At 34.8% G+C, this 14,238-nt stretch overlaps 1 protein-coding gene across 10 annotated transcripts in view; it reads right to left on the minus strand.

Annotated features, from left to right (window-relative positions):
• The window catches only part of DYRK4 (dual specificity tyrosine phosphorylation regulated kinase 4), a 70,848-nt gene that overhangs the window by 379 nt on the left and 56,231 nt on the right, over window positions 1-14,238 (minus strand). For 8 of the 10 annotated variants that reach the window (XM_074269222.1, XM_074269221.1, XM_074269220.1 and 5 more), the window contains 4 exons: window positions 13,890-14,062; window positions 13,331-13,391; window positions 6,844-6,973; window positions 4,300-4,472 (listed from right to left, as the gene is read on the minus strand). In XM_074269222.1, the coding sequence (XP_074125323.1) occupies window positions 4,300-4,472; window positions 6,844-6,973; window positions 13,331-13,391; window positions 13,890-14,062 (537 nt within the window). Of the gene's footprint in view, window positions 1-35; window positions 115-4,299; window positions 4,473-6,843; window positions 6,974-13,330; window positions 13,392-13,889; window positions 14,063-14,238 lie in introns of all 10 variants that reach the window. The other 2 variants (XR_012482489.1, XM_074269224.1) reach the window with 2 other exon arrangements.

Genomic DNA, 14,238 nt, shown 5'->3' on the forward strand with positions numbered 1-14,238 from the left:
TGGCATATGAGTATGCCTTTCCTATACTCATATACCTGGTGGTGGTGTGTTCCAGAGAAAATCATGGTGGAGATGATAATAATATAATCATTCTTCAATGATTTTATTCAGCTTCTAGATCAGGGATGGAGAAACAAGCTAAGAATCAAATTTCTTCTACCTCTTAAAACAAATACCAAAAAGCTTAGCCATATTTATGCCCTGTGCTTTCAAAAATACAACAAAGCTTAAAGAATTCTTAGCAGTAATAGCCTAAAAGTATTTGATAAGGATATCTCTTCTCTCTCTGTTTCTCTGTGACTGAGTTCCCTTTTATTGTGTATATATCTCTTTTCCCTTCTCTTGTTATTCACTTTGTCTATCTTTCTCTCTTCCCATCCCTATATATCCCTTCTTCTGTGTCTGTCTGTATTGGTTATATTTAAGACAGAAAATATTTTAAAATAATTTGCTGTTTTTAACTGAAAAGCTTCATTTTGCATGATATGGCAAAAAAGTTTATATTTCTTTCATTCTAAAAAAAGCTATACACTTATATGGCCTTTGGTAAATTTTAACAGGGGCCCTCAATGCAAAAAAAAAAAAAAAAAAGGAAAAACTCCCCATATCTCTTCTAGACATTAATCATATCACTAAGAGATTTTGGTATCAATAAAAATCTAGTCAATATTATATTCATTTGAATTTTAAAAACAAAATAAGATTAAATAGCATCTTATATTTATTTGCATTCTAATTTTAACCTTTAAAAAGTGGTAGAAACAGTAACTCATTTTCATAAAGTTATAGTACTTTATAATTTACAAAGTTGTTTCTTCTCTCCCTACATTGCTAGGAAGAGTTTCCTCATCCATTGATTTCATAAAAATAGATCTAGTCAGCCCTTAATGAAATCATAGGTCTAGTCTTCCTAAAGCTTTTCTTAAAATTATCCTGAGAGGCAATTTTCTAAAAAATAAAAAAACAACCCAAATTATTATTAATCATGAAAAGTTATCTAAATCACTAATATTTAAATAAATGAAAATTAAAGTAATTTGAAGGTGCCACCTAATACTTATATTACCAAATGTGACAGAAAAAGAAAATGACAAATGCTGGATGGGAATATGGAAAAACAAGGACACTAATGAACTATTGGTAAAGCAATGAACTGGTCTAACCATTCTGAGAACAATTTAGAACAATCCCCAAAGGTCTGTAAAACTATATACCCTTTCAGTCAGAGATACCACGACTAGATTTGTATGCCAAAGATAGCAATGAAAAAGAGAAACGAGGGGATGTTCTTGGAAGATGCTGGAGTAGGTCAGTAAGTTTCAAGCTCTCCAAATTCCCTCCACAAATAGAACAAATTTACACCTCAAGGCAAACATAGATTAGTGAAAAGCCAAGAAGACTTGGGACATAATAGGGGTCCTCCAGATAGAACCTAAGAAAATTGGAATAAAAATCCTAGTCAGAGATTAATCAGTGTGAAGTGCAAACACCTCCAGCTCCACAGAATGGCTAGGTAAGGAGCCCTGGGGCTAGTTGGGTTTGGCTGGTGGCTCAGCAGGAATCATAAAAATTTTCACCTCCCAGGGAAACCTCAGCTGATCAGGAGTGCCAGGCCCAGCTGTGCTGAAGGGATGCAGCCCTGGGTGAGAAGGAACACACACACTGGAAGTGCTGAAGTTGTGGGGCAAGGATGATCCTGGCTGTGGGACTTGCTGGAAGGGGAAGAGAGATCTTTTGTCCTGGGATTCCAGGTCAGAGGGCAGAACTGAAGTAAAGCTACCTCGTCCTATGATTAAAGATGTTTACACTAATACTTCTCACTAAAAAATAAAAATAAATGAATCAGCAAAGAAGAAAGACTCCAACCATAGGAAACTTACTATGGGAACAGGGAAGACAGATTCATCTTAAGAAGAGGGCACTGAAATTTAAAAAAAAAAAAAAAAAAGCTTTTTTCACTCCAAAGTTTTCACTCCAAAGATTAACATTAAATGGCTCCCTGCCCAGAGAGAATTTCTAAAAGAATTCAAAAATACTTTAAAAATCAAATAAGAGACACTGAGGAAAAACTAAAAAACAAGAGCCATACAAGATAAGATTATATGTGTGTGTGTGAAGTTATCCAACTAGAAAAAGTGATAAGAGAGGAAACTAACTCTTTGAAAATTAGAATTGGGCAAGAGGAAGCCAGTGAAACTATAAGAGACCAAGAAATAACAATGCAGATTCTAAAGAATGAAAAATAAGACAAATGTAAAACATCTTATAAGAAACAGATCTAGCGAACAGGACAAGAAGAGAAAATATAGAAATAATTGGACTACCTGAAAACTGTGACCAAAAAAACAACCCTGACACAATAATGCAAAAAATAATCCAAATTATCCTGGAGTGATAGAACATGAGAAGAAAATAGAAACAGAAAAAAATCCACCAATCACCACCTTAAAGAAATCCAATCGAGAAAATTTTGCAAGAAACAAGGAAAAAAATTCAAATACTCTGGAGCTACAATTAGAATTGTACAGCACTTATCAGCAGCCACAAAATAAAATGCTGCAGGTCTTGGAATCATATCTATTATCAATCAAAAGAACTAGGCCTGTGGCCAAAAAGATATCCAGCAAAATTGTCCAATAAGAATCAATATCAAAGATAAATTTCAAGGAACTTGCCATGGACAAATTGTGGTTTTTTTACATGGGATATGTATGCCATATGTTTAACACTGACAGCAGCAATAGAGTAGCTCAAAAGAAAGGAGCAGAGTTAATGTAAAAGTAGTAATTATGTTATACAAATGAGATGCAGAGAAAGAATAGAGGAATTAGAAGAGGGAAAAGGCTTCTTAGTTCTGAAAACCTACTTACATAGGGAATGGGTTAAATAAGCAACATTACATATATATACCATGAAGAGTATAGCACCCTCCAAAATCTATAAAGCAATCAAGAGGGATGGGATTGCAGTCGGGGGAACAAAGAGTGCAGGAAGAAGACAAGGGAGGGATCCATGGGTGGGGGGAAGTTAAGTTTTAGCAATGCAAGTTAAAGAGCAGATTTAAAGCAAAGAGTCAGCAGGGATAGGAAAGATACATGTGGGGGGGGGGGCAGTGTGTGTAGATGTATACATAAATATATATTTTCTTAATCACAGCTGGCTGGTGGGAAACTGGGTGAATGAAAGGAAGGGGAAGAATAAAATAAAATTACACAACAGAGAACAAAAGAACAATTTACAAGGAAGTAAAGGAAAGATGGACACATGAATATAATTTCTTCTATTAATATATATATACACACTTTTTGAATTGGTAATTCATTGTTAAATATTTTGAATCCTCCCTGATATTCTGCTAGACACATGACAATGTTCTCTTTTGTTTTATTTTATTTTGTATTCCTTTTCTGTTTTTCTTTTTTATTCTGTTATTTTAATAATAAAAATTTATTTTAAAAGAGGAGAGCAGCTCTTTTTGTGGTGGTAAAGAACTGGAAACTGAGGGGAGTGTCCAATTGGGGAATGTCTGAAAAAGTTGTGGTTGTGATAGAATACAATTATGCTGTAAAAAAAATTGAAGGAAATAGTTTCAGAAAAACCTGAGAAGACTTATATGAGCCTATGCACATAGGAATATTTTTCACAATGACAGAATTATGATGGAAAATGCTATCCAGTTCTAGAGACATAACTGATGAATTCTTGAAGCATATTTTTCCACTTTATTTTTTTAAATAGCATGGCTAAAGTGGAAATATGTTTTGTATCTGTATAAAGTATATAATATTTCTTGCCTTTTTGATGGATAGGAGAGGGGATGGAGAGAGAGAAAGCATTTGGAACTAAAAATTTTTTTTAAAAAATGACCCAGTGAGGTAAATGGTAAATGATACCAGAAAGAATCTCAGGCCCAAAGAAGTTAGTTAATTTGTCAAATCCATTGCAAGTGAGTGCACTGAGAGTATGATTCAGACCTCACAACTGACCTCAAAATTCAGCAAGGATTCAAACAGTTGATAATGAGTAGATGTGTGTGGATTATGCAATAAAAAGAAATTGCTGAAGGGGAAAGGTATGAAAATAGAAAACTTTGGAGCTATTAACTGTAAGGTGGATGATAGCAAGAGAATAGGAATGACCATGAGATAAAAGAGTCAACAGTAAAGGGCTGCAATTATTGAACTGGAGTTCAGTGAACCTATTAGCCAAAGATGTTTAATCCGGAGGATTCTATGTCCAAAGTCCTCCATGGATACCTGACTCACTGTGCTAAAGGACTAGGAAGTTGTAAGACTGCACCTGTCTTTCCTGAACGGACTTGCTGCTGGGTTTTCTCCTTCTTTTCTGCAAGGTAGCAGAGGCTGGCTTTCTTTACGTTCTGAGTTTTGGACCGTCCTTTAAGATTCCTTGACTCCTGAATCCAGACATGTTTGAGAGCCTGGTCAGGAGTCATTCGAAGTGCAGGATCCCATCTAGAAGCCAGCAAAGCCCCCAAAAGAATTATTTTCCAATGAATTTTTTTTACTAAAATGCTTTTTGAAAATAGCCTACATAAAAATATTTCTAATTTAAGACAGGTTAAAAATCAAAGGTATCATTATAAAATAGGGATTACTATATCTGTTAGACTATAAAACCACTATGAATGTTATTCTCATTACATGTGTCAATGTGTAGACATACATGTATACTGAAAAACATTACAGAGTTATGTAAAATTCAGTTTTTACATGAATCATGTTTGTGGGGACAGAAGGAAAGTGGATTCTAGACTTGGCCCAATCTGATAATTAGTTTCTAGTTATATAGACTAAATATTTATGCAATGTTTTAAAAAAAAAAAGTTGCAGTTGCAAGGGGTTCTTGAAAGTTTCTTTATATGTTATTTAAAAGAAATAGTAAAAAATATCGCTACCCATGGGAAGCCGTACAATCAGTCTAAAAGATTTTATCCATTAAACACCAGAGAGGATTAGATTAAATTCTTGAATCACAGATCTATATCTTGAGAAATGCTCAATCAACTTTACTGATTTACAGCTTCACTGTACAAAAGCTATGTACACAAAGTTCAGCTCTTTTATACTCTTTAAAAGTAAAAAGATTTGAGACACTAAATGAAATTCTAAAGGAAGGGTGCACCATGGGTAATGGGTAATATTGTTACATTACATCCAATACTTATTCAGTTGTTTTAGTCATGTACAAATCTTTGTGACTCATCATGATTTTCTTAGCAAAGGTATTTGAGTGATTTGCTATTTCATTATCCAGCTTATTTTTACAGATGAGGAAAGTGAGAAAAATAGGGTAAGTGATTGCTGAGGATATACAGCTTAGTGAGTGTCTGAGGCCACACTTGAACTCAGGTCATCTTGATGTTAAGCCCTGTGCTCTACCCATCATGCCACATCTAGCTACTGCACCTACATTCAATAATAAATCCCTATTTTCTAAGATTTTCTGAAATTTTCCATTTCATTTAATTACCTTTTCTTACTTCTTTATTGCACTTTATAAAAATTAGTTATATTACATTCACTAGATGATTTCAGTCAAATGGAGTATACTGAGTATTCTAAAAGCTAAAAGCTCTTATAGCTTAAAACTTCACTAAAATAAATGCACTCTGAAGTTATAAAAGTGTAATTTGACCCAAGCTAAGAGGACGGAGTCAATTCATTGAGCTGAGCTCCAAACCCAGTAATAACTGGTAAGATTTCTTGAGTGCTAATATCCTATACTAAGTTTTCTATACTAAAATTCTCACTGAATGGTGTATCATAATGCATCACTTATGTGGATTTGTAAGGGAATGAGTGTTCTACCTACATGAATTTTCTAGATAATTGAAATTTTCCCCCTTTGTCAAAAACTTTCAGTTTTGTCATCTTAACCAAAGCATTTGGTTATATTTTCCCCTGCCTCCTTTAAGAGATTATACTCAATGTTATTTAATCTTTGATTAATAGTTCAAATTCATCATTTTGAATCTTTATCAATTATTGTGGTATGCACAAATGTTTTCAGAGACTCCTAAGCTAAATGATCCCATACTATTATCATTTTAATCTCAGAAGGATATTTTAAAATAAAATATTAAATTTTATCATGTTATGCTAGTTAAGTAAATAAATATATAATAACACAAAGGAAACTGATTCTATTGAAATATAGTTATCAAAAATTTTAAAAAGCAAGTTCACAAACTCCAGATTATGAAATTTGGTTCTTGAACCATCCTTTAATCAACTTCCACTTTGATATTTCTGGTAATTTGGTCTAGAAAATCAGGTTTAAAGGTTCATCTTTAAAATAATTAAATTTAGAATAAATAGACTAAAAGTAAAGACTCAAGGATCTCTGGTATAAATAAGTTACATGAACTTTAGTGAATGGGTATCAAAATATTTTTGTGATTGCCTATTTCTAAGTTCTCAACTCTTTGATCTTAGAGATCTTAGATTTCTACAGATCTTTTAGAGTTATTCTAATAATTCTAACTGTCATCCAATCCAGGAAGGTCCTTGGAATTTTTCTAATCTTATCCCTTCATACTACAGATGAAAAAAATGAGGTTTAGGAGTGAAGTCATTTGTTTGTAGAAGTGGTCAGATCTCCAACCAAATGAAGTTTCATTCTAGCTTGTGAATGCCAGCTCATTTACTCTACAGCTTCCCCAAGAGGAAAATAGGAAGCAGGGCTACCTTTTTATTCTATACTTAGGGAAGATAAGGTACATACATGGGACACATATTTTTTTTGTCTAGTCCATATTTAGTCCCTAATTGACGATAAAATTAATGAGGAAGAGCTGAGGGAAAGATGTCCTGACCAACTCACATCAAACACTTTTTCAGAAAGTCCAGAAAGCTGGTGTCATAGGTTTTCAGCACCGTGGTGAGATCCTTGGAGTCTGGATATCTTTTTTTCCCCCTGTTGTTGGTTATATTTTTAGGAAAACCTTTGGAATCTTTAGAGATACAACATTCATTTTTAGTTCCAGGTGCAAATATTCCTCACAATTAAAACATTCTCACAACTGCTCTCCCAACTGGGTACCTGATCCTCTATAGCCAGTAAAAGACTTAAAGTTCCACCCATTAGAGCTGATTACTCAATTTATTTCTAGGACATCCCACTTTTAACCTCCCTGCTATTCACTCCTAGCATAGGTACCTGAATTTGTAGGTGAGTACACAAGTGTACACATACACACACACACACACACACACACACACACACACACACAGAGTTCAAAAATGGGTGGTGCAGTAGGTACTTTGAATTTTGAGTAACAAATTTTTAGTGACATCCTGCAAACTTCTGATGCTCTTTTGCACCATCCCTACCTTCTCTAGAAGATGTTATGTATTAAAAGAAGGTACTCCAAAGTTTAATACTTTAACCCAAACATGATTTTGAAGATAATTTGTATTATCTCTGACCCGACTCCTGATTATCGATGATGTATACAAGTTATGAATGTAAAATAATGTGATTTTAGCAGGATTTAAATATATAAAAAAAACAGAATACTTTTCATGTGGTAAATTCTTAATTGACTTTTGAGTTTAAATGAAATGTAGCATAGTTTAATGGAAAGAAAATTTTAATAGCCTGAGTTAAAATTTTTGTTCTACTCTTTAGTATTGTATGATAGTCACAAAGCTACAATTAGTGATTCTGCCACAAAATATGGCAAAGGTAGCAAAGGCCTGTTGGATTAAAGTGGGAAGAACTTGAGACATTAGGCCTTAAGACCAGGTCATTACTAGGAATGACAGGATCAGACTGAGGAGAAACAAACTTCTTGTGTGGCCAGTAGGTATTGGGGGAAAGGGGAAACAGAGGAAGTGTGATATCTAGTTGTTTCCTATTTTAGTTGATTATTCTTATACCAGTTGCTACTTGGTAAAGAAGCACACCTGCTATCCTCCAAATTTTGGTACCATGGAGCCAAGCTTTTTTTGTCCTACCCTAGTTACAGTGCTAGCACTTCATACAAATCACATCCTCTCTAGCTATAGTTTCCTCATTTATATGATAAAGTGTTAGACTGATGACCTCTAATTAAAGTGTGATGGAAAGTGCATTGGATTCATATTCATAAAATGTTGGTTTGAAATCTGGCTACATACTACTATCTATGTAACCTTGGGGAAATTACTTTCCCACAAGTTTCCTCATCTACAAAATAAAGAGGCTTCAAAAATCTCATACAAAATGAAAATTATGTGTGTCTATGTGTGTGTAGCCATATTATATCATATATGTGTATATATGTATGTGGATGCAGGAATATATATACATATATACACACACATACACAGATACATGATTTTCACATACTAAAATGGATCTGTTATCAATTCAGGAGTCACCACCTAATGATGCAGATCACAACTCTGTCATGTCCTCCATTCTGGGCAATTCTTTGTCCTCCAAAGGTTTTACCCTTGGGGTTCTGTAGAGGGTTGGAACTCTGGAGAAATATACTTGAAACAATGTGTTTGTTAACTCAGTGGAACTGATGAGATGATGGTTCTCTAAATCACATATATACTTAGTACTTAGTATGGTGATGTAATGGTTCTCTAAGTTCACACATTAACAGTATGCTGTAATGATATAATTACAACAGGATATATAGGCTAAGAAGGACTGGAAGAGAGACATTCTATCTTTGACCAGCCTCATGGTGGATCTCATGCCTCTTGCACTAAGATCAAGACTGGGTCAGAATAAAGAATCTAAACTATATTCTTGACCATTCTCATGGTGTCTATCCTGCTGAGACCAAGGCCCGTCCGAAAGCCCTCCAGAAAGCTAGCCCGAACTTTATAGAGTTCTCCTTAAAATTCGGGGGAATTTCTTTATTTTTTCCTGACAAAATGAGAGTACCAGTGGAATATTTTTACTGCCCATCTATTATAATTTATTCTTGACATATGACTAAGACATCTATTTTCATTCATATGAATATATAAGTAATATGTAAATAATTAGAATATATCATGTGAAATGTGTATTTATGTGTGAATACACATATTTGGGAAGGTAAAGACTGATTTTATTGATGGATATTATTCATTGTAAGGTATACCTTCAGAACTCACTCAAGCACTAGTACTCAGCTCATAGTCAGGTACTGAAATTATTTTTGACAATCCTCTACCACCATCCTGAACTTCTTTATTACTGCTGATAACCCCTGGAACAGTTTGACCAAAATTAGAAAGGTTTTCTTTGCCTTAACTCTTATAATTAGGGATACTCTGGTAAATATTTAACAACTGAAATCTGAAAGCAAAATTACACATGATACATCTTTAAGATTAATCCTCATTATTAACATTTTCTCCATAACTTTCTAAAATCTGGAAATCAACAAAACAATAAATTAAATACTTATTTGTAGCATTTACCAATTTCTAAAATATAAATCTTTGCCTTTGAAAATTAAGCAATCAATTCTTGAGAGGATTGAGAGGATATTATGAGCTGCCTCCAGCATACTCCTACCTATAATCTCCCCTACTCTACCCCACTTTTTCTATATACTAACATACTCTCGCTATATATATATAATTTTATACATTAACAATAAATTAAATCCTTATTTGTAGCATTTACCAATTTCTAAAGTATAAATGATTGCCCTTGAAAATTAAGCAATCAACTCTTGAAAGCCTATTATGAGCTGCTTCCAGCATACCCCTGCCTATAATCTCCCCTACTCTATCCCATTTTCTTTATATACTAACATAATCCCACCTTTTACCTATAAAGTTGAATCATCTATAAGACAAGAAATTTCAAAACTGTATTCTCAAATCATAACTAGTCCTAAAAGAACATGGGTCACCAATGCTCCATTTCTTAACAGTATCTTGATAGTTGGGTATGTCTAGGAGAACCCATAAAGACCATAGATACACTCACTTGTACAGAAGAATGTACACTGGACTACAGTTAACTCTGAGGTGAGGGCTAATTGCCCTTTATATTTAGAAACCATAAAGAGGAGAGTTGAAGATTCCATAGCTAGTAGATGCCCCTGAGATAGAACAAAAACCAGTACAATCCCATTATTAACTCCTAATTTTTATCTTTATGTAGTGAACTATCTACACATACATACATAGATACATAAATTACTTATCTTTTATGTATAAATTGGCATTCAACATCCTCCCAACTTTGTGTTACCTGGAACTTAAGAAAGAGGTGCTCAGATTTCCAGGGCTCTAATCTCTCCTGGGCTCCAAACCTGTATCATTATCTTCAAGTAAACATAGACGTCCCAAATTCATCCTATCTAAATAAAACATATCTAATTTTCTTCCTCCACAAATCTGTTCCTTCTATAAATTACTCCATTTTTATTGAAAATCCCATAACCTTTCCTGTTACATAGGCTTATCATTTCAGTATTATGCTTGACTTTTCTCTCCTTTACTCCACATCTCCAGTCAGATTCCAATATTGTGGTTTATTTCTCTACTACATATGTAACATACAAGGCCATAACTATTGTTCACTCCCTCATTACCACTCATCAGGTTTCTTGCCTCCTAATGGTAGGTCTCTCCTCACTCTGATTCACCTATACCATATAGAATGGCTGAAATAAACTTCTTTCAAGGTAGGCCTGATTATATAATTTCCCTGAAATCAAGAATATTTCTGTAGTTTAAACCACTAAGTGCCATTAGTATTTTAAAGTCCTTAGTAACCTGTCCCCAATCTAATATTGCAGACATTATCGTATATCATACTCTTTCATAAACCCTTTATATTACATTCAGACTGTCCACCTTGTTCTTCCACAAACTTAGCACTGAATTTCCTGTATCCATGCCTTTGCAGAGAGTCATAGATTTAGGACCTTGGAAGAGAATTTAAGAGTTCATTTCTCAATCTATATTGATAAGGAACCCAGAGAATCATAGGTTCAGAGGTTGAAAGAAAATATCTGGCATTTGAACCCATATCTTCTAATTCCAAAGCCAACCTCTAACTTCTGCTCCAGACTTATCTCTCATATGCCTCTCAGAATCCGTTGCTTTACTTCAAAAATATGTTTAAGTGCCATTTTTGTTGGCAAACCTTTCCTGACAATCCCAGCTGTTGTTCTCTCTTCGAATTGTGTATATACTGATCTATTAACATTCTGTATCCCCAGTAAAGGGGCAATGGGGTCAGCAATACTCTTATTTGTGAGTTCAACTCTGGCCTCAGACACTTACTAGCTGTATGATGCAGGGCAAGTCACTTAACCCTGTCTGCCTCAGTTTCCTCATCTGTAAAATGATCTGAAGAATGAAATGGCAAGCCACTCCAGTATCTTTGCCAAGAAAAACCCAAATGGGGTCAGGAAGAGTTGGACACGACTGAAACAAATAAACAACAAAATCCCCAGTAGAATGTAAGTTCCTCAAAGTCAGACATATTTTCTTTTGTTTTTATTCCTGGAACTTAGCACAATGCCTCAGACATAGAGATACCTATTAACCCCCACATTTTATCGGATTGCAATTGCCAATCTCTCTTCTATGAACATCTCTTCCCCTCATATTCTGACAAACTTTTGGCTAATCTCAGTTCCTTTTGGTTTCTTATGTTTCTTACCTGAAAGTTTTTGGCTTCTGGATTCAATTTCTCAGCTGAATTTGTCTTTTTGGCATAGATTCAGAGAATGTAGCACTACAAACTGCCTTAAATTCCAACTCCATCATTATATAGATGAGAAAATTGGGGCCCAAATTGGCTAAGGAAAGTAACTGGTGAAACTCAAAATGTTATATTTATATATAAAGTGAATGGTTTGTCCAGCGTCCCACAGGAACTAAAGTAGGAGAAATGGAATTACTACCTTTCTCCATATCTAGTCATGTTTTCACTATAGCATTACAGGCCTTTCAATTTCACATTTGAAGCAATATCTCTTTGTTGACTTTTTAATATCTTCAAATAGGTAGTGTTGACTTCATGTCATCACTAGTATTATCATCCCCCAGGGTCATAAGATTTAGAACTAGAACAGACCCTAGAAATTGTCAAATCCAAATCTCATTTTACAATGAAGATGGTGAAATTATTTGCCTGAGGTCACACAGCAAATAGCAAAACATGTCAGAATTGTGTCTAGAGGTTGCAATATGGGGCTCAGGCTAAAATTAGCTCTTGAGTACTTAAACTTGAGTACTTGAACTGAAGGTAAACCAGGCTGACCCTTTACAGTTTCTTTCCAGCATGAAACTACTTATGAATGCTTCTGGCATCAAAAAAATTTTTTGTATGGGAAGATATGATTTCAATTCTTAAGAATCTAGTCCTAAGGCCTTTTATTTTTCCTAAATGTGAAATTATTTTTAATTTTCCTTTAACTCTTCAGATTGTTGTGTGTTAAGGAAAAGAGAGCAAGGAAAATACTGCTCAGGTAGTTATGTAAGTACAAATTGTTGACAGGATATACACAGTAGGGGGTAACTACTGGCTGTACTTTCCTCCCCATTAAAGTTCTCTGAAAATCGCACTGTTTCAAAACACATATTCTTCATTCATACCCTTTATATATCTAATAATGGCTAACACAGTGGTATGTGTGTGTGTATATATATGTCTATGTGTGTGTATATGTGTGTTTGTAAATATTATGTTTGATCCAGATCTGTGATTTCCCAAGAGCCCCTCAATCAATAACATTGCTCTGCAACTTCATATTTTAATATTATATATATCAGTATATCATAGAAAAGAGGCATGGCTGCAGCAAATTACTTCAATGTGCATTATGCAACATCTCAAGCTCTGTTTTCTTTTTTTTATGTATCAGTTGCATGGGCCTAGTCAAATTCTATCCTGAATATAACCTGGACTTGCTTACCTAGACTTGCCACAGCTATATCTACATGGTATCCCTTCCCCCCAGCCACTAAGTGAATGGTTCTACTTTCTCTTTGAGTTGAATCATTCCAGAAAAAAAATTCAATATGGCTTTGATCTGTAGGGGAAAAATCTAAAGAATCAGCTAAGTGTTACTAGAATTAGAATATAAAATTGTAAGCTCAAAGGCAGAGACTACAACTTATTTATCTTTGTACTTCCCCAAAGACTCATTCAATGGATTACACATTTTCTTTGGTGAATACTATGATTTCCTAAGATTCCCTAAACCAATGAAGATATTCTACAATCCATAGTCTTAATGTTGCCTTATGCACCTAATAAGTTTCTTTTGAATGAACAAAAAAATCTTCCTGAAGGTCCTAATCTTATGTCTCCTATAGATATCCTGAAATGCAGAGTGAGCATAGGTACTTACCAAAGAATGTCTGCCTCCTGGAGGCGGTCTGAATTAAGTAGAGTGGTGGTAGACCCAGCACCTTCAACATACAATACAAAGGAGTTCATTCATCCTTACTGGAGTTACCATGAATAAAGTCAAGAACATATGAATAAACACTTACCATTTTGTTCTGAAGAAATGCTAAGCCCTAGTTTCAAAGAGGTGCATGGGGATAGAGCAACTTAAAGGATCACTTACATGTTCTTATATGACTAAGTGTACTTGGGTTCCTCAACCAGACATTCTCCATTGCCAGAGATGTCAGGAGAGGCTCAATAATTCAGATAACCCAAGGAGTAACAACTAGGCTATCTTTTATCTCAAGATTTTGGAGCTGATGGGTAGCTTTACAGTAAACTTGATTTTTTTTTATCCATGTCCAAACCTCATCTCATCTCCTCAAGACCTTGAGTAGAAGTAGTGAATGTGCCAGCCCTTGATGCTGAGACAGAAGTTGATGTATATCTGCTCAGTCTGGGTCTGACTTTGTGCTGGGGATGGTAATAAACCCCACCCCCTGGTTCTCATGCCTCACCTCCATAATGCAGGCCAGTTGTTCTACTTCATTCTCCCCAGCAAAAAGTGGGTAGCCAGTGTACAGCTCTGCCAGAATGCATCCCAAGCTCCACATGTCAATGGCGGTGTCATAGGGTTGGCCCAAAATCACCTCCGGGGAACGATAGAAACGACTCTGGATGTAAGTGTACACTACAGAGGGAAAGACATGATCCTAATTGTGTGACTATCCTTGATCTTTCCCCATACCCTTCCTTCAAGAAACCTTTCCTAGTGTGGTTGATAGTTATAAGATTAATTTTCATCTCCAAAGGCTCTGTTGGTCAATTAATTCTATCCTAGAGAGGTCATATGAAATTCATCAAGCT

Source organism: Sminthopsis crassicaudata, chromosome 5 (genome assembly GCF_048593235.1).
Source record: "Sminthopsis crassicaudata isolate SCR6 chromosome 5, ASM4859323v1, whole genome shotgun sequence".
Classification (NCBI taxonomy): Eukaryota; Metazoa; Chordata; class Mammalia; order Dasyuromorphia; family Dasyuridae; genus Sminthopsis; species Sminthopsis crassicaudata.